The sequence below is a fragment of the Archocentrus centrarchus genome, chromosome 22 (genome assembly GCF_007364275.1).
Source record: "Archocentrus centrarchus isolate MPI-CPG fArcCen1 chromosome 22, fArcCen1, whole genome shotgun sequence".
NCBI lineage: Eukaryota > Metazoa > Chordata > Actinopteri > Cichliformes > Cichlidae > Archocentrus > Archocentrus centrarchus.
In genome coordinates, this window is record NC_044367.1 from 6,391,337 (window position 1) to 6,412,082 (window position 20,746).

The following is a 20,746-nucleotide window of genomic DNA, read 5'->3' on the forward strand; positions in this document are numbered from 1 at the left end:
GAATGAAACTATCATTGTGGAGCTCCTCTGTGCTGTCCTGACACGTTCGAGAGAGACCATCCAGCAGAAACCTGAGAATTTCAGTGCATGTCAGAATGCCATTGGGTGCCAGTAGAGCTCACAGTTCTTTGCCTACTACTATTCTTCAAAAATAAAAATCAAGTTTAAGTTTGACGCACTGGAAGAGAGTCCACATAACTGCAAGGGAACTTAATGGGACTTCAAGGAGTGATCGGAAAATAATTTTCCTTTATAAAGTAGACACTGCCACCATATACTGATGCAGAAAAGCTACACGCTGTTTGTGTAAATGACGCACCAGAATGCAAGTGTCTGATGGTCAAAATGTCCTGGAGGCCAACCCCCATAAGAATTCATCTGTGTAGATCGAGTTTAACAGAATACACACTGAGTCATAAAATGAAATATTATTCACAGAATGGTCTCATACAAAAAAGCAACAAAACCTGGACGGGCAAAGAAAAGAGAGGAAACGGTTCAAGATCCAGTAAAAGCAAACTGAAGAATGTGTGTTTCCTGTTTGAATTATAATTAATGACACACAATCATCCCTCATCCTGCCAACACAGCCTGACTGCAGCTCTGCAGGGAAACAGGACATTATGTAATAATCACCATTTTTCCCGAAAGACGCACCGGAGACAGTTTGCACTTCTTTCTGAGGGATGTTTACAACAGCAAGACTGAGTAATTGAACCAAAGGGTGTGTCCTGAAACAGAGTCACCTCTCCATCTAAGTTTCAAACACAGTTCCATAGCGGCACTCAGTTCTTCTGGAGCTAGAACTTTCCCAGGAGAACAGCAGTGCCTGTGGTGTCTGGTGTACTGCTCATAATGAAGTGTGCGGGAATTCCTAAGTCCCTGCAGGAGAATCAGCAGTACTGAGAATAGTGGGTGTGTCAGTGGGAGGTGCTCAGGTAACAAAAGGGCCACACATCAAGTGCAGTAGGCTGATTCAACACAGTCTTCCAAACTATACATATGCAGTAAAAGTCCTATCGATAAGGTATATTTTGAGGTTTTGTCACTCCTGAGTGCTTTTTAGGAAAGCTAAACAAAGTTCTCTCTTACAGACTCGATGAGCTACTGTGGCTGATTAACTGATAACTTAGGGCTGGATAAAACTGCTATTTTTTTTTTTTTTTGTCTTTGAAATATCAGTCACATGCTGGTTATTATCCAATAGTATTTTTTATTGTTTTGGAACACTTTCTTTGTTCTCCTGGTGTTTTATTGTGCTATTGATTTTAACCCTGGTCTTTCTGTCTTCTTCAGGGCTTCCTGGTGGCAGTCAGTGTGCACAAATGGGGTAGTAGGATTGATGGTGTTACCTGGGTTTGCAGTGGAACTGTGTGCAGTGGTATTGGAGTGTGATCACTAAGTTAGGGTGAGTGGTCATTTTAATAGTGCTTCACACTGTGCTGCAACCTCTGTCTATTCTCTTGTTTCCTAACTCAGTGTTTAGGAGGAGCAGTGGACGGTTACTGCTGAGAAGCATGTTTTCACCCAAACCGCAATCTTTCCATAATTTCACCCAAGTAGCTGCTTCTGCATTTTTGCTTAATTTTGGACAAATGAGAACAAAGTAGAGATGTTTGGAGGAAAAAACAAACACAGCATATCTGTACAAAGTACAAACCCACTGAAATGCTGTGGTGGGACATTAGGAGAGATGTGTATAAATGAATGCCCACAGACCTCAATGAACTGAAGCAATGTTGTAAAGAAGAGTGGGAAGAGTGAGAGACTCATGAAGTTATACAGGGTTCTGCAGGGAGCTCTCCAAAAATTGATGCTGTCCAAGTGAGGACAGAAATTAAAACCTGCAAAACAGATGATTTTTTTTTTTTTTCCAGTTTTACAGCTGTACTGTTGGCTCAAAATGCAGGAGCGCTGAGATGAGAGAAATATTGCATTCTGGGAGTAAAATTTGAATCCAAACATAAATAAATGGTAAATGGACTAGTTCTTATATAGCGCTTTTCTACTCAATCAGAGCACTCAAAGCGCTTATACAACCTGTTTTGCATTCACCCATGCACTCCCATTCATACAAGCACTTCCATCATTAATTAAGCTAAGTGCTTTTTTTTTTAATTAACTAGCATTCACACACATTCATACTCCGACAGAACGGTCGGAGAGCAACTTAGGGTTAAGTATCTTGCCCAAGGATACATTGGCATGTAGCCTGGAGTAGCCAGGATTCGAACCACTGACCTTCCGATCAGTAGGTGACCTGCTCTACCTACTGAGCTACAGCCAGTAGGTAGAGTAACTGTCTGATAAATGTGAATATGATAAAGTCTTAAAAAAAAATGAAACATTGGCACATTGAGCACATGTACTGAATAAACTTTATTAACTTTAATTTGCAGCTCTACTAACAGGATGAGAGGTGGAACTGCACCAGAACAACACTGGAACAACGTCAATACAAAATACATCCAGATCAAAAAATAAAAACTTTTACATTCAGATAAATGAAAGTTAGAGTGAGCTTTTCACTACATGTACAGCTGGACAGATAAAACCATACAGAAAACATGAGGGAATAACTCCCGCTCCATCCCTGAACCAGCAGACCGCTGCTTCATACAGGTGTGACTTTCTTTCACAGACTGGGACAGAAAAGACTGCAGATGGAGACTGGAGAAATTGGCTGTAGGTGTGAATGTGAGCATGAATGGCCGTCAGTCTCTCTGTGTTAGACCTGTTACAGACTGGTTGACCTACCCAGGGTGTACCCTGCCTCTCACCCCATGAAAGCTGGGATAGACTCCCAGGACATGACATGTACTGACAGTTGCATTTTAAAGGCACTGATGTGAAGCGGACCTCCTGTCGAATCCTCGAGGACAACCCCCGTCCTGTCATTAGAACAGAGGCCTTTAAACGGCATGCTCAAAGTAAAAAGCACTGCGACATTAAAAATAGAAACAGTGGTTTGGTGATGCCAAATAAAAACACATTTTCTGATAAACTAAAAAAAAAAAGTAAAGCTACAGACTTTTATTTTTAGCTTAAGAAGCTTTGAAATGAAAGGCACTGCTGTGGAACTGTTTTCCCTTCATGTCTGCTGTGGGTTTAAAGGTGATTCTTCACTTTAAAATACAATTTGTGAATTTTATATCGTCTTAAAATCATGAGTTACCTTCTCCCAATCATCATATCAGTTATACTCTGTAATACTGGCTGGATGTTTTTCAAATACTGAAGTTACTGTTAGATTTGTTTGGTTAGACGAGTGTTTTATGTTCCAGGGAGGATACGAAGGCGTGTTTTGATCTCCTGGTTTGTTCTGATGTGATGTCATTTGAAATCTGACGTTTTAAAAAATGAAGGAAGAAATAAGGTCAGAAATAAGAGTCAGCCAGTCTTCTGCAAACTCTTTCCTGTTTAAAACTTTCCCCAGATTAAGCTTACAGTGGCGACCTTAAGACCACACGGTGCTGGTCAGAGGTCGTGGCTCTCCTCGTCTCCTTTTGCCTTTACAATGTGAGGAAACAGAAGCAACTGAGCACATACTGATAATTGCATTTCAGGACGCTGTCCATCCCTGTGGGCAAATTAGCAGTGAGCTCCAGACTCTGACCTCTGACCTCAAAGTGAGCCCTGCATGGAAGGGGAATAAATCTACGTTACAGACCGCTCTTTCAGTACAAACTATGTCAGCTTTTAAGATGTTGCGGGAGCCATTTTTATTTTTAGCATTACATCATCATGAAGACATCTTTGATATGTTTATATTTTCAAAGACAAAGCTCTCACAGTGCTGAAGATGTTTTCACCAGAATAAGTCACAGCCATAGAGCAGTTTTTTTCTGTGAAAGAGTAACTCATTGTTAAGGAAAAAGCTGCAACAGCTGGAATATTAGGGAAAAATCCAGAAGGCATATTACAGGCACTTTAAGCAGCAAGTAGATGCATTTAAACTTGCAACATAAGTTTTGCATAAGTGGTGTCCTTTATTAACACATGATTGAAAGAGGCCTTTGTACACGAAAAGCTAAAGAGTTCAAATGTAAGGACTGAAAGCTCAACTACGCGTTGCAGGAATATTAATATACTGCAGGTGATTAAATATGTTGGCTTCCAATTTTTACCCAAGTTCTAACTGTGACCTTCAGACAAACAAAGGAAATGAATGCAAGAAGTCAGTTTTAAAGGTTAAATATGAAGACTTGCCCTCTTTCTAAGCGAACGTGAGTGATGAACCCAGAATTGGGCAACTGTGGCTATATTATATAAGAACGTCAATCAGTTTTCTTCTTTGGTGCCTTTAAATCCATTGAAATGCTCATCATGTAAAATCTTACCAAAATAAAAGTGCTTTTTTTTGACTGCTGCTCGAAACAGTCAAACATTATTAGGCTCTAATGCATTGTCTTGGTGACTGTATCCAACAAAAATTTTACCCTTTGACCTTCTGCAGCATTAGGTGGCTCATATGTTCTCAGACATGTCCACCTGTGATGGTTCTTTACATTGTTACACCTCGTCTCTGCTCAGTCTGTCTCTTCGGCAGCTTGCTTGGCACCCCCTGAGCACTCTAGTCCTCAGTGTGATTGTACATGGCATCTGCAGTAGGGTTTTTGCGGTGTGACGGGGGTACCAGGTGCATGGGCAGCTCAGTGGGCAGCTCGTAGCCCTCCAGTTTGATCTTGATGAGATGCTGAGCGAGGGCGAACTCTTCGTCGTCCAGCATGCCGTCCTGGTCGCAGTCGGCCAGCTTCCAGATCTTCCCCAGCACGGTGTTGGGCAGCCGCGAGTTCATCATCTCTTTCTTGGCATTGACGCCGGTGATCTTGCCGTTGATAGGCATCAGTGTGTAGAAGATCTCATCGTAACGGTGCTTGTCACGGCTGACAATCCAGTCCTCAGCGTCAGCACCAGCACTGATTCCCTCACCGTAGCCCTGACCAAAGGGCCCATCCTGGGAGCCCTCAAAGGCACCACCCGACACCATGGCAGGAGGCTGCTTGGACTCCTCCTCCCGGATCATCGCCATAAGAACAGCGATCTTTGAGGCTAACATCTTATCCACCTTCTCGATCAGCTTTACCTTCAGAGATGGGAACTTACTGAAGTCATAGTGCTGCAGCATATCCTGGAGGAGAAGAAGAAACACAGGTTACCGTCTGCTGGGAGAGTTTAGACAGTGTGTTGGAATATCAATGACATAAATTTTAAAGCTCAATCGCACAGATATGACTACAAATATGCGAGTGAAATAAATGATGAAGCCTTTAAAATCGTGGTATACTTTTCTGTAAGGCACATTTGGTTTTTCACTACTCACCTCAACATTTAAGCAAATGATTTCATGATTATTTTTGCAAATTGGTATTTGCACATGGGTTTAATATTAGTTGCTAAACTTTTGCTTTGCAAAGCAAACCCCCTGAGTCTCTTATTTATTGTGACTGAGGCCGGGACAAACTGGGGATTAGATGTTGTTTACCTTTATTAACAGAGGCACCTACCTGTATAGAGGTCTATGGGAAAAAAAAAAACCTTCTCATGTGATTTATGATCTCATTAAAGACTCTGATTAATGATGGTTAATGGTTAATTTATGGGCTCAGTTGGTAGTTACAGCATGATGCTTTACAGTTCAGTACGCTGTAAGGCAGCATATACTTTAGGACATGGCTAACTGAGGTGAAAGTAACTACCATATGAGTGTGCACAGTCCCTCGGTTTTTCAGTCAGATCGATCATCATATGTATATTATACAAAAGCAAAACAAAATGAGTGAATGAAAGAAAAACTGTCCTGAAAGGTTTTCAGAGCTGATTGACTAGGATATAATCCTACATGACAAGATGAGCTAAAACTTCTCAGTGAGACGCAGATGAGCTAAAAATCAAATGTCCTGCTTTGTGCAGCTGGACATAGCACCGTCTGCTGACCTCTGACCTCTTAACAACACAGCAGATGCCTCAGTGCTTGTGTGTGTGTGTGTGTGTGTGTGTGTGTGTGTGTGTGTGTGTGTGTGTGTGTGTGTGTGTGTGTGTGTGTGTGTGTGTGTGTGTGTGTGTGTGTGTGTGTCTTGAAAATCCATCAGATTTTTTGCCTTTTCAGACAAAAATGCCAAATATTTGATGGTTTCACAATCTCAACTATGAAAGTGCTTCTATCCTTCTTCTTCTACATGATTGTCACTTTCTTGCTTTTTTTTTTTTAATTGGATCAAAAAAAGAAAATTTAAAATAAAAAACAACCCCTATTCTAATTACTGGTACCATAACATGCTGGTTACTGATATCACTGCTTAAAGAGCCATTTGGAAAATAACTACAGGCTTTTTTTCAGGACATGTTTCCATGTCAGCTGAGCACACATCTCACCAGGGTGATGTGTACTCAAACATTTTCTCCTGTCAATAATCCAATAAATACAGAGTGTAGCTGAGGGAAAAACACACACACACACACACGCACACAAACACACACTCTTGTCGTGCAGCATCTCTCTATAGGCCCGGCAGACCAGCTGCAGTTCAGTTCATTTTGTCCCTGCAGTTAAAACCCTCCCTGACGTCAGGAAAACAGTTTTGGGTTCATCTTCTTCAGTTCACACATTGTTTTACGGATGTTGACAAGATGTAACCCTGTACTCACTTGTTTTTCATTTATACCCAAGCTTTTATATAAACAATAATTTTCCTGTATTTGCATAAACAGGAACAACCATTACATTAAACCTAGTGTATCAACCAATAACAACCTGTGTCCAGGAGGGCAGGGGCAGGACATTCCCAGAGTCTGGCACTCTTAAGGATACATAAATGCCAGAATGACAATTCCAATGATGGGAACAGGAAGTATAGCACTGCTATTGCTGTTACTCTGTGTTTTAATATTTGTCAAATTAAAAGCAGAATTCTCTATGAGCAGCTCCTCTTTCATGGAACTACATACAACTGTCACAGTGACACAACCGTAATACTGAAAAACTCTAAAAACTGGTTTCCAGATATGTTCTGCAGTTACAGTTGTTACATTGTTTCTGATTCAGGACTCATTAACAGCCTTTATCTGGTTTCAACATGAGAGATAACGATATCCTCAGGAAGTGTTAGTCACACTAAGTCCAAAATGTGTGTGTGTGTGTGTGTGTGTGTGTGTGTGTGTGTGTGTGTGTGTGTGTGTGTGTGTGTGTGTGTGTGTGTGTGTGTGTGTGTGTGTCAGACTGTTTATGACAGATGGATGTAGCTTCCAAAGCTAATAAGTAAACCCATTATGGAAGCGCTTCATAACTGTACTCTTTCCAGTAGCCAGCAGAGGATGGTGTAAAAAGAAGTCCAATTGCATAGAGGTCTATGGGAAAATGGCTATGCAGCTCAGTTCATGTAGGGGTCACTAAACAGTTTCCTGATAAATTTATAGTCTCACTCACTAGTTTTGAGTCTTATTTAATGTAATATAATGTTCCTTTTTATATTATCATCCCCTTTAGAGTCAAACAGAAGGATACAGCAGAGTATGCTTTACAGTGGGCCTACCTTTTGATTGACAAGGTAATTGCCACTTCATGAGCATGCAGTGTTCCTGGATCCTCATTGAGTTTCTGTCCTCAGTGGACTTGGCTGTTTCTCTCTTTTATATACAGTCTGTGGTTTGTGTGTATGTCGACTTAACTGAGCTCTGACAGCAACAATCAAAAGTGGTTTTAAAGTTTTTAATTTTTTCCTGTGACGCCCCCTGGTATCCTGATGCTGGCATCTACAGCTTGTTTGTATGAGAAAGAAGTTGGTCATTAACCAAAACTAAGGCCTCTCTCATGCAAACGCAGCTCTCAGAAAATGAGCAACTTATGAGATAGAAATATGTAAAATTAGAAGTTTATTTGAAGTCTATTTGCTGCAGCTGTGTTGTGGTGGTCCTTGATGTCATTCAACTGCCTCTTCAGTGAGTCATTCATCCAACAGACAGAATCCCACTCAACCATATCAGATGCCCCTGGTGATGGTAGTTCTTGTTTTCTCCAGGAGACTCATGGGAGGATCAGCTAAATGAAATCATTTACTACGACTATAGGGATCTGGCCAGCTCGGCTTGGCTAGCAGCCACTGAACATTAAATATCAAGCACTCCCATACACCACCTGCTGCTGCATTTCCAACTGCTAACTGCTTTCAAATAGGCAAACTACCATGTGACAGTCTTCTTTTTTTTTTTTCAAATCCAACTCTGTGTTTGCTTGTACCTGCATTTTGGTGACATTGGGGAAGTCTCCGGGGCTGATATGATGTTCTCTCTGTAGGTTGGTGTAGATCTCCGGCAGCCTCTGGATCAGTTCGTCCTTCTTCTTCTCTCGCCCAAACAGGGACGGCATCTCTTTCTTCAGGTAGCTGATGATGTAAGCGTGCACCTACAGTGGAAAATGTAAGCTTTTTAAAATGTCATAGGGGAAAGATGTCTGATTTCCACCAAAAAGCTTTGAAATTTTAACCACAGAGGTGGCAGCCAGCATCATTTACATGTGTACCTAGCAGGGTTATTATAGTTAACGAAAACGAACGAAATAACGAAAACTGAAATTGAAAAAACATTGTCGTTAACTGAAATAAATAAAAACTATAATTAAAAGGAAAAAACGATAACTAATTAAAACTGAATTGTGAGTTTACAAAACTAACTAAAACTAACTGAAATTAACTTGTTTTTTGGGGGGTTTTTTTAAGCCTTGTGGATTGATATGAAATCATTGTTTCCGCTCTCCGAGTTTAAGCTGGGAGCGCCACAGGACAACTGTGTGAGTGCGCATGTGCGTGCGCTCACCGCGCTGGTCCGCAAAGTAATGGCTGCGGTCTGCAGAGAAAGCGGCAGAGTCCCGTATGGAGGCTCTTTGAGTACAAACACCTGCACACGACCACAAGGTAATTAACACACACAATCCAGCTACACAAGCATAAATGCGGACATGAGGTCGGACACTTCCGTAGGTTATATACAAAGACCCTGCAGGTTTAATTAGCGAACATCTAACCAAGCTAGCTCCAAAACAGAAGCAGCTTCAGGTGGTGAGAACATCAGGATGCAGCTGGATTTGAGCTTTGACTCCTTCAAAGAGTTTGTTTTTGTTTAACACCACATGTAGGCGTTATTAATCTGCTGCACTGATGCTGAAGTTTATTGTGGAGTTTATTGTAGAATTTATTGAGTTTGGGAATTCATGTTTTTCTTTGTTTCTCCCTGTTGATGTTCATGTGTGTCCTTAACCCCTTAACTGGCAGCAAAAAAATCACCTGACAAAAACTACATAACGCCTTCTGGTCATTATTGGCTCTGAAAAACCCATTTCATAGCCTATTAACTGGCCGCGTCTGGTCCGCCGGCTGAATGAAGTGCATTTTATATGGCAGGCTAGACCCTCCCATTTTGATTGACACCTCATTCGGCCAATCATGTTAAGAAATGGGTTTGCTAGAGCCAGTGATACTCAGAGGGCGTCACGTAGCTTTGTCAGGTGATTTGGTGCAGCCAGTTAGATGATTGGCCGAATGAGGTGTCAGTAAAAATGGGAGGGTCTAGCCTGCCATATAAAAGGGACTACAAACGGCCCGTCAGCGGGCCCTTGCCAGTTAAGGGGTTAATATTACACAAATTTAGCATGTCTTGTGAACAGTTGGTTGTTGACTATATTTCTTTAAACTGTATCTTTTGTCAAGTTTTCATTACACAATAGTCACTTTTGCGCCTTGAATCTTGCACCTGATCAGGTATGAAAATACTAAAACTAATACTGAAACTAACTAAAACTAAGCATGAAACCAAAAATAAAAACTAATAAAAACGAGCAAAACCACTCTGAAAACTAATTAAAACTAACTGAATTAGAGAAAAAAAAGTAAAAACTAACTAAAACTAAACTATAATGTAAAATCCAAAACTATTATAACCCTGGTACCTAGCTTCTTAAAGAGTAGGTCATGAGAAAAAATAGGTGGAATTCCTTTTTGGATTGTGGCAACTTCGTCAACTATGCACTGTAAAAATGGCAGCTTTCGAATTTAAAGTATTAAAAAAGACTTTTTTTATGTGCTTCATTAAAAAAAAAAAGCTCATTAAATCTTAAAAGATTCGGGACATGTGGGCAAGCTGACACAGCAGAAGTCTGACTAAATGGCAAAGCTGGCCGGACACACACACAGCTGAAGTTATTTATGAAGAATCGTGTCTTGTGGCTGCTCCCCTCCACCTCCTCTGGGTTATACAATCCCAACAGAGAGGAAATTAACCTGATAGTTCCTCAAAAGGAAAAGGCCACAGCCCCCCTGCTGTCAGAGCTCCGTTCAACAATAGCACTGTTTATACAAAGTTTCCTTAATCACAACCCTGAGACAGGAAGTCTGCTATCTAGGCTGCAGGTTAACATGGAGGGCAAGGAGGCTAAAACTCTGTGTTTTACTCAGTTCATCAAAATAATAAAATGCAAAACTTCCATTCTCAACTCTGACTTTGTATCTTACAGATTTAAATTAAAAAAAAGAAATCCATATTGAACTTAAAGTCTGACTTGTTGTAATATTAACCTCACAAAAAATGAGACTTAATACCAAAATGTGCTGAAATATGTAACAGAATCACTTCATCATTTGAGAAAAATAAATGGTAATTAAATTTACTGATTTGAATAAAATTGTTATAAATGTGAAAATTCAAACTTTTAAAAATGATATCTCAAATTTGACTTTGATCATTTGTCTTTAAGTAAAGAAAAGAACAATAATAAAAAATATAATGTCAAATATATAAGGCGCACCGGGTTATAAGGCGCATGATAAAACATATGTAGAGCGAAACAAAAGCGTCAGGTAAGTCGAACTTTATTCAACTCATTCACAATAACTCAGAATATTGTTCAGTTGTAACAAATACAGAAAAATACCCTCACATTTTAAATCATTCATCTTCCACAAATCCATCAAATTCCTCATCTTCAGTGTCTGAGTTGAACAGTTGGGCGATTTCGGCATCAAGCATGCCGGGTTCCCTCTCGTCATTATCCGAGTCAGTCTCGTTGTTACTGTTTTGTTTGCATCAAACAGCAACCATTTAATTGTTAATAAAAGGGCAACTTTTGCTGGCAATCTGTCGCCATCTCCTTCAACGTCTTAACAGACGCTACAATATATTCTTTATTAATGAGGGTAAGAACAAGTCATTTCTTCATTTTATATATAAGCCCTTCATAAATCCTGTGCACCAGTATATTTACCGATATAAGCAAAGAAAAATATAAAAAAAAAACAAAAAAAACACCGGAAACCTGAAAACTACGCTGTCACCATGTTTTGTGTACATACAGCGCTGGTACTGCGTCCCTTCATACGCTATGGCATCGCCCGGACCTCTCTTTGGCACCAAGGGGGACAGCACATACACCCCCGGACCTCCATTCGTCCTTTAGCAACTTCTAGCGATTTTTTGAGACAGCCGACAGTGAGTTTTGTTACACAAAAGTTGGCAACAGTGCCGGCCACCGATCGCCAGATTACGCACAAATCTCCGGGCCAGCATAGATGAAAATAGGCCCAATCCATCATAGTTTTCTGCGGTTTACTGTGTACGGTTTCCATTTTTGGAACAATGCTTCTTGTTGAATTTATCTCCGGCAGCTTTGGCTGCTTTCCACACCTGCTGCACTGCACTCACAGCTTGTTCCTGTCTAATATCGTCAGTAGAGTCATTTTGTGAATCAATGATGGACTATTTTAGAGAATTCAATGAGGCCTTTCAACTGATCTGCCAGACCAGAGGAAATATCACTGCAGACCACACAATGGTGCAGTGGTGTGGATTCCTCGGCCATTGGCGGTCAGATGGCAGCGCTCAACTATTTGAAAAGCGTACGCTGGGTGTTATCCCTCCCCCCGTTGTACGCTTTGTACGCTCTGGAAAACTTCAATATTTATTAAACGTCCCTTACCAAAGTCGCACTAAAACATTTAGACAGATTTTTGAGCGCAGTGTACCACATAAAATTGTTTCAAAGTCAGTAAGCACAACAAGAATTCATACATAAGGCGCACCGGATTATAAGGCGCCTTATAGCCTGAAAAATACCAGAAGGGAAGCCATCAGGCCCGGGCTGTTTAAAGCAAACTGGTGGATGATCACTGACTGGTTTTGGAAGAATTTGTGCTTCCGAAATATCTGAGTGGAGTGATTTGCTGATAAGAAACAAGTCAATCCTGGAGAATGTATGAGCTACTGAGAAAAGTATGAATATTCCCATTCATGTGGGTAATGAAGCGTCCAACTATCGCCAAGACAACACTCAGTCATATATTGCTTTAAAATTGCTGCTGATTGCCAAGTTTGAGTGTTGCCTGAGGTGTTTGATTTATCCAAACCCGGGTCCAACACAGTGTTATTAAAGTTACCTCCTATGAAAAGTTCTGTGCTGGGTAGGTTACTAAGCACAGAGATGGAGCTCTGATGCACCGTGTACTCTGACACCTTCTATCAGAACCAGCATTAACTTTTTTGGCAATCTGAGCTACAGTCGCTCATCTGTTGGATCGAACCACACGGACCAGCTTTCAACACCCCCCACCCCCCCGTGCGTCAGTGAGTCTTGGCCACCCATGACCCTCTCGCTGGTTCATCACTGTTCCTTCCTTGGACCACCTGACCACTGCAAACCAGAAACACCCCATAAAAGCTGCAGTTTTGGAGATGCTCTGACCCAGTCGCTTATCCATAACAATTTGGCCCTCATCAAACTTTCTCAAATCCTTGCGCAGCCCATTTTTCCTGCTTCTAACATCAACTTTGAGGACAAAATGTTCACTTGCTTCCTGATATATCCCCCCCCACTAACAAGTGCCATGATGAAGAGATAATCAGTGTCAGTCAGTGGTCATAATGTTTTTCCTGATCGGCGTAAATTAGCCGTTGTGAGGGGAATGTTCTTAATATAGATGCTGATGATTACAAATCTTCCTACTGTGAGTGAATTTAATTTTGTTGTTAAACAGAGTTGCAACTCCTCATTATCTGGAGTTAGAATTGGCTGTGGATACATGGGGAAGTTGAGGTGATTTTAGTGCTGTGCTTTTTGTGTTCGGCAGAAAGGTTCTTTTAATAGGCAAACATCAGCTTGAATTCTATTGAGATGGTCCATGAGTTCGATTGAGAGTGTGACTAATATCTGTAGAGATATGGTAAAGATGGGTACACAAGGTAGGTGGATAATAGCAATTATGAGTGTATATGTCATGATGTGTGGTAGTGTTGCATGAGTGAAACTTAGTGTGATTGCCACAGGGTGGGCAGGGTTAACACAGAGATAAAAAGGACACCTGACATGCAGAAAGAAATGAAAAAACACGACATATAACAAATACAGAGAACAGCATGTGAAGTTTGTACATGGTCAAGGCAGTTTAGCATATAGCAACTAAACTGAGACTACGGTGAGCGTATATATAATAAATATATGACAAGAGGTGTTTCACATGTTAGGCCAGGGGGCCTCTGAACAACTGCCCATTAACATTAAAGTCTGTCAACTGATATTACAGCTTTCTTTCTTTCCTGAGGGAATTGGTTTTTTATGCTGAAGTGTGTCCATGTTTTTCACCAGTTCTTTTTGTTTGTAGTGGGCAGTGGTGGACGTGGTTAAATGAAAGTCTTTTCTGGATTGAGTGAAGGGTGTTCAGGGGATTCTGGGAGACCACTGAACACCTGGTTACCTCACATTGAGCACGCTTGGAGGTCAAGTATGGTTTGTTTCAACTGTATGTTGTGGTTTTCGATCGTCGCTACTTCCTCTGTTAGAAGAGGTGATGAGTGCTGCTTCAATATCACCTGTGGAAGTCTGACTTCCTTATTAGCAACTCTGTACAAAGTTCCCACTAGAAAACAGTCGTCATCTGTTAGTGGAGAGCAGCCAAATCTCTTGTTTGCCTCATAACGGAAATATGCACCATAACAAAGCTGCTTAGCCTCACAGGATTACATAAGTTCAGGACCTTTTGTGGCTAAACACACATCTGTGTTTGGCACGGATCATTCACTCGTGATCGATTCCAGCTCAACTGAGCTGATAAACCTAATCCTCCATGACAAAAAGAAGTGACCTCAAATCAAGAGGCTGTCTCTTCACACTGAATCTCCTGAGATGTCAAGAGGAGAGAGAGAATCGGTATGCTGCTTCAGCGACACAGCTCTCGTAATCTGACCTTATGTGCAAAAAGTCTAATGTGATCAGTGTTACTAATCTGCTTTTGTTTGTCTGCTGACTCAAAAATAGTGGAACTTCATCTTTATTTTACTTCTTGTGTTCTTTTTAACTTTCAAACCTCCTCATAATTTTCTGTACTGTAAAAGCAGTTTTACAAAATAAAAGCCCACTATTTCTTATATGCTTTTACCAGGCTGGACAAATGTTTGTGTTCTAAATTCTGAGCAGGGCACATCCCCTGCTATGATGATCATAAGCAAAAACACAGCTTGGCACTGTAGGTTAAAGTCCAGATCAGGGGTCGGCAACCCGCGGCTCCGGAGCCGCATGCGGCTCTTTCAGGCTTAAGCTGCGGCTCTGTGCAGCTCGCGGAAGTAAATTGTACAGTTGTGTTCAAAATAATAGCAGTCCAACATGACTAACCAGATCAATCAATATTTTTGGTAGAAGTCATATTACTACATGGCAAACAATTTACCAGTAGGTGTAGTAGAGTCATAGAAAACCAACAGACCCAGCATTCAGGGCGTGTTCAAAATAATAGCAATGAGGTCATTCATTCTGTGAAAAAACAGGTGTCAATCAGGTGGCCCTTATTTAAGGATGAAGCCAACACATGTTGTACATGCATTTCTCACTGAAAACCTGAGAAAAATGGGCCGTTCCAGACATTGTTCAAAAGAACAGCCTTCTTTGATTAAAATGTTGATTGGAGAGGGGGAAACATATAAAGAAGTGCAAAAAACAATAGGCTGCTCGGCTAAAATGATCTCCAATGCTCTAAAATGGAAAGCAAAGCCAGAGAGACGTGGACGAAAATGGAAGACTACCATTGAAATGGATCGAAGAATACCCAGGATGGGAAAGACTCGGCCAATGATCAGCTCCAGGGTGATCAGAGACAGGCTGATGTTACCTGTGAGTACTGTGACAATTAGAAGAGGCCTGTGTGTCTTTTTTTTTTTTTTTAAAGCCTGTCATGTCTGGCAATTATTGCAATTGGAATGGTGATCCGAATGCAATGATGTACCAAACATATTTGCTTTTACAAGAACAGCTCTGAAACAGCTGTTTTTTAACTGAAAAGAAGTCGAGCACATCGACTGGCCTGTAGAGTAATGTAGAAACATTTTGTGGACTGATGAAATTAAGATTGTTCTCTTTTGGTCCAAGGGCCCCAGACAGTTTGTCAGATGACCCCTAAACACTGAATTCAAGCCACAGTACACAGTGAAGCATGATGGTGCAAGCATCATGATGTGGGGATGCTTCTCTTACTATGGTGTCGGGCCTATTTATCGCATACCAGGGATCATGGATCAGTTTGCATATATCAAAATCCTTGAAGAGGTCATGTTGCCTTATGCTGAAGAGGAAATGCCCTTGAAATGGGTGTTTCAACAAGACAAAGACCCCAAACACACCAGTAAGCGAGCAGCATCTTGGTTCCAGACCAACAAAATTAAAGTTATGTAGTGGTCAGCCCAGCCCCCGGACCTTAATCCAATAGAGGGGCGACATCAAAAATGCTTTTTCTGACGCAAAACCAAGAAATGCAGAGAAAGTTGTCAAATCATCCTGGGCTGGAAAACCTGTTCACAGGTGCCAGAAGTTGGTCGACTCCATGCAACACAGTTGTGAAGCAGTTCTCAAAAACAGTGGTTATACAACTAAATATTAGTTTAGTGATTCACAGGAATGCTAATTCCTAAAGATTTTTCAGTTCATAAAGTGAATATTTGAGTTTATAAAGAAAAATACAGGCACTGCTATTTTTTTGAACAGCCCAACATTCATTTTTCTTAATTTCCTGTAAAGAAATTGGAAAATGTATGCATTTTTTCTATAAGCTTTGATTTAGAATATAATGTGCAGTGTTCCCAGTGCCTGGAAATAAAAACTATTATAAGGATTCTGAGCTTTATTCATGTTTTTGAATGCACTGCTATTATTTTGAACACAACTGTAAGTATCCAATTGAAGTGCATTTTATTTTTGTCAGTTCGTTTTTTGTGGTAGTTCTAAATTGGAACATTATTGTGATCTTGAAATATTAAAATAAAATCATTTTATTTATTTATTTATTTTCCTTTCTCACTATATGCAAGTTGTGACAGGATTAAAATATACAAAGTAACCAGGTAACTGTCATTTTGTTTTTCTTTTGTTTTTTTTTTAAATAGCACAGTTACATGCGCAATTGAGCTGACAATTTGTTAAATCACAGTTTTTCATTTTTCATATTTTTTATTACATGACAGTTAGAAAAAGAAGTAAGAATATTTCCCTAGAAATAAAATTTTCCACTGATGAATTTAAAACAAACCCACACCAGATTTCTGGCACAGTGGTGTTGAACTGTAAGCCCTGTGTATACATGATGTTCAGTACGTAGGTTTAAGTGTGCGTGACTAAGGTAATACATTTTAATTCCTTTATCTATTTTAATTCTTTAAAAGAATAATAATAAAAAAAAAAAACTCTTCTAAATCAAAAGCTCATGTGGTTGGTGTAAGCCAAATTTCAGGATGAGGGTCTGATTAAGGTTTTATTTCCACATCACCATTAAATTTAGTACCACTTCTGCTTCCTGTTTCTGCTGAATAAAAAACAGCTGTGTTTCGATTCTTCTAAGTAAAAGCCTGAAACAAAAGCTGATGTCATTAGAGACCTTTTTACCCACAAGGACACCATCATGAAACCAAAACTCAGCCAGTTGAAAACACTATCTCAGAGATCTTCAACCAAATATTCCACAATATTCCTGGAATTCCTCCAGCTCTGATATTTAACTCCAACCACCACACGTGACTTCTTGTCTCACCTTGGCCAGCCTCGCTCTCTTGATCAAGTCGTTGAGTTTACGGAGAGCAGCATTCCTCGGAAGACTCTGGATGTCACGGAAGAGGTCCTGAGACTCAGCCTCGAATAGACGCCTGACAAGACCCAGGAATGACTCAATGAATGAATGAATACACATAATATGGAAAAAGAAATCTTAAATATCTAACAAGCAAATGAGTAAACACATGAAGGAATGGATGGATCAATGAAATGATACATACACATACATATTGGAATATAATTGGAACATATTAGTGGTAACATGTTGCCTTGTTTGTGACGTTGGTGAGAACCAGTGGTCTAACCCAGACCACAGACATGAACCCGAAGCTGAGCAAACTTTATTTTTTTATACTGGCAGATGCATGGAAATTATTTAACTATATCCTACATTCTTCATCAGTGCATATTTGTATGGTACATTTACTTTTTCATTTGATTCCACTTTATTTTATCACAGTGCGACAGTACACTGAGGACTAAAAAATATGTTTGTTATGCAAGAATTTGCTCTGTTGGCAAATCATAAGTACCACTTTCACTGCAGGAGTAGGGTTTTGAATTGATCTCACCAATTATTTTGCAACATGCATATAATTAATCCATAACTTTTGTGTCGTGGATGAAGGCACAATTTGATTTCAAGGTAGACTTAGAATTGTTTTAACAAAAGCCTGATGTTTGTGAAGATTAGTGCGCAGTAATGCATTTGTGTTCAGAGTCCTGGGAAATCGGGGAATCAGTGTTCCACAGTGTGCATGTAAAACTGTTGTGTGCAAAGTGTAAAACGTATTTATATACCGTATTTTCCGGAGTATAAGTCGCACTTTTTTTCATAGTTTGGCTGGGGGTGCGACCTATACTCCGGAGCGACGTATATGTGACATTTATAACACATGAACCAAAATACTCCAGCCACTTGACATCTCCGTGAACTGCAGCTTTAAGGCAGTCTTGCGTAACCTGTGGGCGCAGTGGATGGTGGATGGAGAGCACAGCTTAACGGCAACTGGGAGAATGCGCCACCCAACTTTCCTGGAAGTCATTGGATGGATCAAGAAAACATGGGCTTCAGTGACAAACCATCCTGTTGGGATTCAGAAAGGCTGGAATAATTGGAACTGCAGCTGACGACGAGTCTGACTAACGCGACACAGAAGAGGAAGCGGCGCTTCGTCTACGGAGTGTACGGAATTGTTTAGAAGTGACACCGAGGATGAAGAATTCAATGGATTGATGGTTTGGTTAACTTGTTAGTATGTTCTTTATGCTATGGTTATCTGAATAACTTAATGTTACGTTAACATACTGTAGCGATTCTCTTAGTTAGAGAGCGTGTTGATGTTGTGGGATTTCGGACTGTTCGGGAGGTTCGTGAAGGCAGCATGGAGAGAGAGAAAAGACCGAGAGCTTGCCTGTGTGTGTGTTGCTGTTCCGCTGTTGTAGTTGTGGTTGGCGTGGCTGTGGCCTACAGCAGCCGTTTTTCTGTTAATAAAGACGACCTTTGTTGTGAATATCGCCGACTTTGGAAGTGTGTTTACAACGTTACAATACCGAACACGTGTTCGTTGTGCGTCATGTAGCTGAATGTGCTACGTTAGCATAACATAGGCGTAACCGTGTTCGTCCTGTTCTTTAATCCATTATTATTTTAAATTGCCGTTCAAGATGGAATTTCTGCTCTGAGTCTCGGATTCTATCAACCCCCCCCCCCCAAAAAAAGTGCGACTTATAGTCCAGTGCGACCTATATATGTTTTTTTCTTCTTTATTATGCATTTTTTGGCTGGTGCGACCTATACTCCGGAGCGACGTATAGTCCGAAAAATACGGTAATCACTGCCATATTGCCAGTGCCAGATGGGCTGGTCTGAATATATCAGAAACCGCTGACCTAAGCTTTTCTGGCACGTCCATCTCAAGCAGTTACAGACAATGGTCCAAAAAAGAGAAAATATCCAGTGAGTGTTCTCTGAGCCAAAATGCCTTGCTGATGTCAGTGGAGAATGGCCAGAGAGCTTTGAGCTCATAGGAAAGCAACAGTAACTAAAATAACTACTGGTTACAACCAGACGGGCCACAGCAGTGGGTGCCAATCCTGTCAGCTAAGAACAGGAAACTAAGGCTACAATTCGCACAGACTTGTCAAAATTGGACAGTAGAAGACTGGAAAAACCTGGTCTGAAGAGTCTCAGTTTCTGTTGCAACATTTGAATGGTACAACATGACACATGGTGGTGTAATACTGTGTAAGATGTTTTCTTGGAACACTTTGAGGCCCTCTGTATCAACTGTGCATCATTCAAATACCACAGCCTGTCTGAGTATTGTTGCTGACCATGCCCATCCCTTTATGACCACAGCTTACCCATTTTCTGATGGTTGCTTCCTGCAGGATAACGTGCCATGTCAGAAAGCTCAGATATTCTCAAACTGGTTTCTTGAACATGACAATGAGTTAATTGTACTCAAATGGCCTCCACAGTCACCAGATCCTAATCCAATAGAGCACCTTTGGGATGTGGTGGAATGGGAGATTTGCATCACAGACAAATTTGTAGAAACTACAAGAAGCTATGATGACAATATGGACCAAAATCTCTGGGAAATGTTTCCAGCACCTTGCTGAATCTATGCCATGAAGAATTAAGGTTGTTCTGAAGGTAAAAGGCGATTCAATCTAGTATTAGCAATTTGTACCCCGAGTATCTGGCCAGTTTAAGTAACTTGGAGCTACATTTTCTCTTCTCTGACTGACACACAGAAGCACCGTCTGCAGCTGAGACAGTGAACCTAGTAAAGTGAAAACATTTCTTCTACAGTTAACAACTGCTCTGATTCCTGTAAGTGCATTCAATTCCTTTGAGGGTGAAAATCAATAAGCATCTTTAACACCTGTTCAACATGTTTAAATATGTTGATCCATTTCCCACCCATTACTGACATGTTTTACACATATATAGTGCACTTGTCAGGCTAATACAATTTCTAAGAACAAGTTGAAAGTTGTCAGTATGTAGTGGAGCTCCAAGCTTAGTTTAGCACATATCTTTAAATTTGTTCAAAATTTGTCTTCTTGGAGGGGCAGCCAGACTGAAGAAATGCCTTATTTCAGACGGAGAATCAAATGGTGGGCTTGCTTTTGAACTATGACTCACACAAAGTTTCTCTGGAGCACAAGAGATCCTCTTTAATCATTGTTTACGTAATAATGATTAAAATAATTTTTTGATAATGACAATTTTTTTATTTTTTTTTTATTTCATTTATTTAAATTAGGACAATGCACATTAATCAACATGTCTGCAATAAGCATCAATGTAAATATGCCAGAGTTAGCACAAAAGCTAATTTTCATCCGTTGTCCTAAGGATTATTGATAAGATAAGTTACATTATATTTATATCCACAGTTGGCTATTAGCAGTATTAAGACTATGGAAATAAGAGTGCTCCCACCACACCACTGCTACAACCTCAGCACTGCAGAAACCCTGATAATATAGGTTTATTTTCATAAACTCAAAATATAAAGTATAAATTATTCCAGCCATTTGAAGCAGACATATTTCAAACCCTGCTGTACATTTTTGATTTCAATTATTCGAATTAATTTGTTTGTAGTATCTCCTCATGTCCCTTCATTAAGAAAAAGCACATTGGGGACAAAAAGTAAACAT

General features: G+C 40.3%; 1 protein-coding gene across 1 annotated transcript in view; it reads right to left on the reverse strand.

Moving 5' to 3' along the window:
• Window positions 1-2,360: 2,360 nt before the first annotated feature.
• ehd4 (EH-domain containing 4) overlaps window positions 2,361-20,746 on the reverse strand; it is a 50,533-nt gene continuing 32,147 nt past the window's right edge. Inside the window, exons 6-8 of the mRNA XM_030719214.1 lie at window positions 17,049-17,160; window positions 8,237-8,401; window positions 2,361-5,131 (exon numbers count right to left, since the gene is read on the reverse strand). Of these exons, the coding sequence (XP_030575074.1) occupies window positions 4,574-5,131; window positions 8,237-8,401; window positions 17,049-17,160 (835 nt within the window). The 3' untranslated portion in view covers window positions 2,361-4,573. The remainder of the gene's footprint in view (window positions 5,132-8,236; window positions 8,402-17,048; window positions 17,161-20,746) is intronic.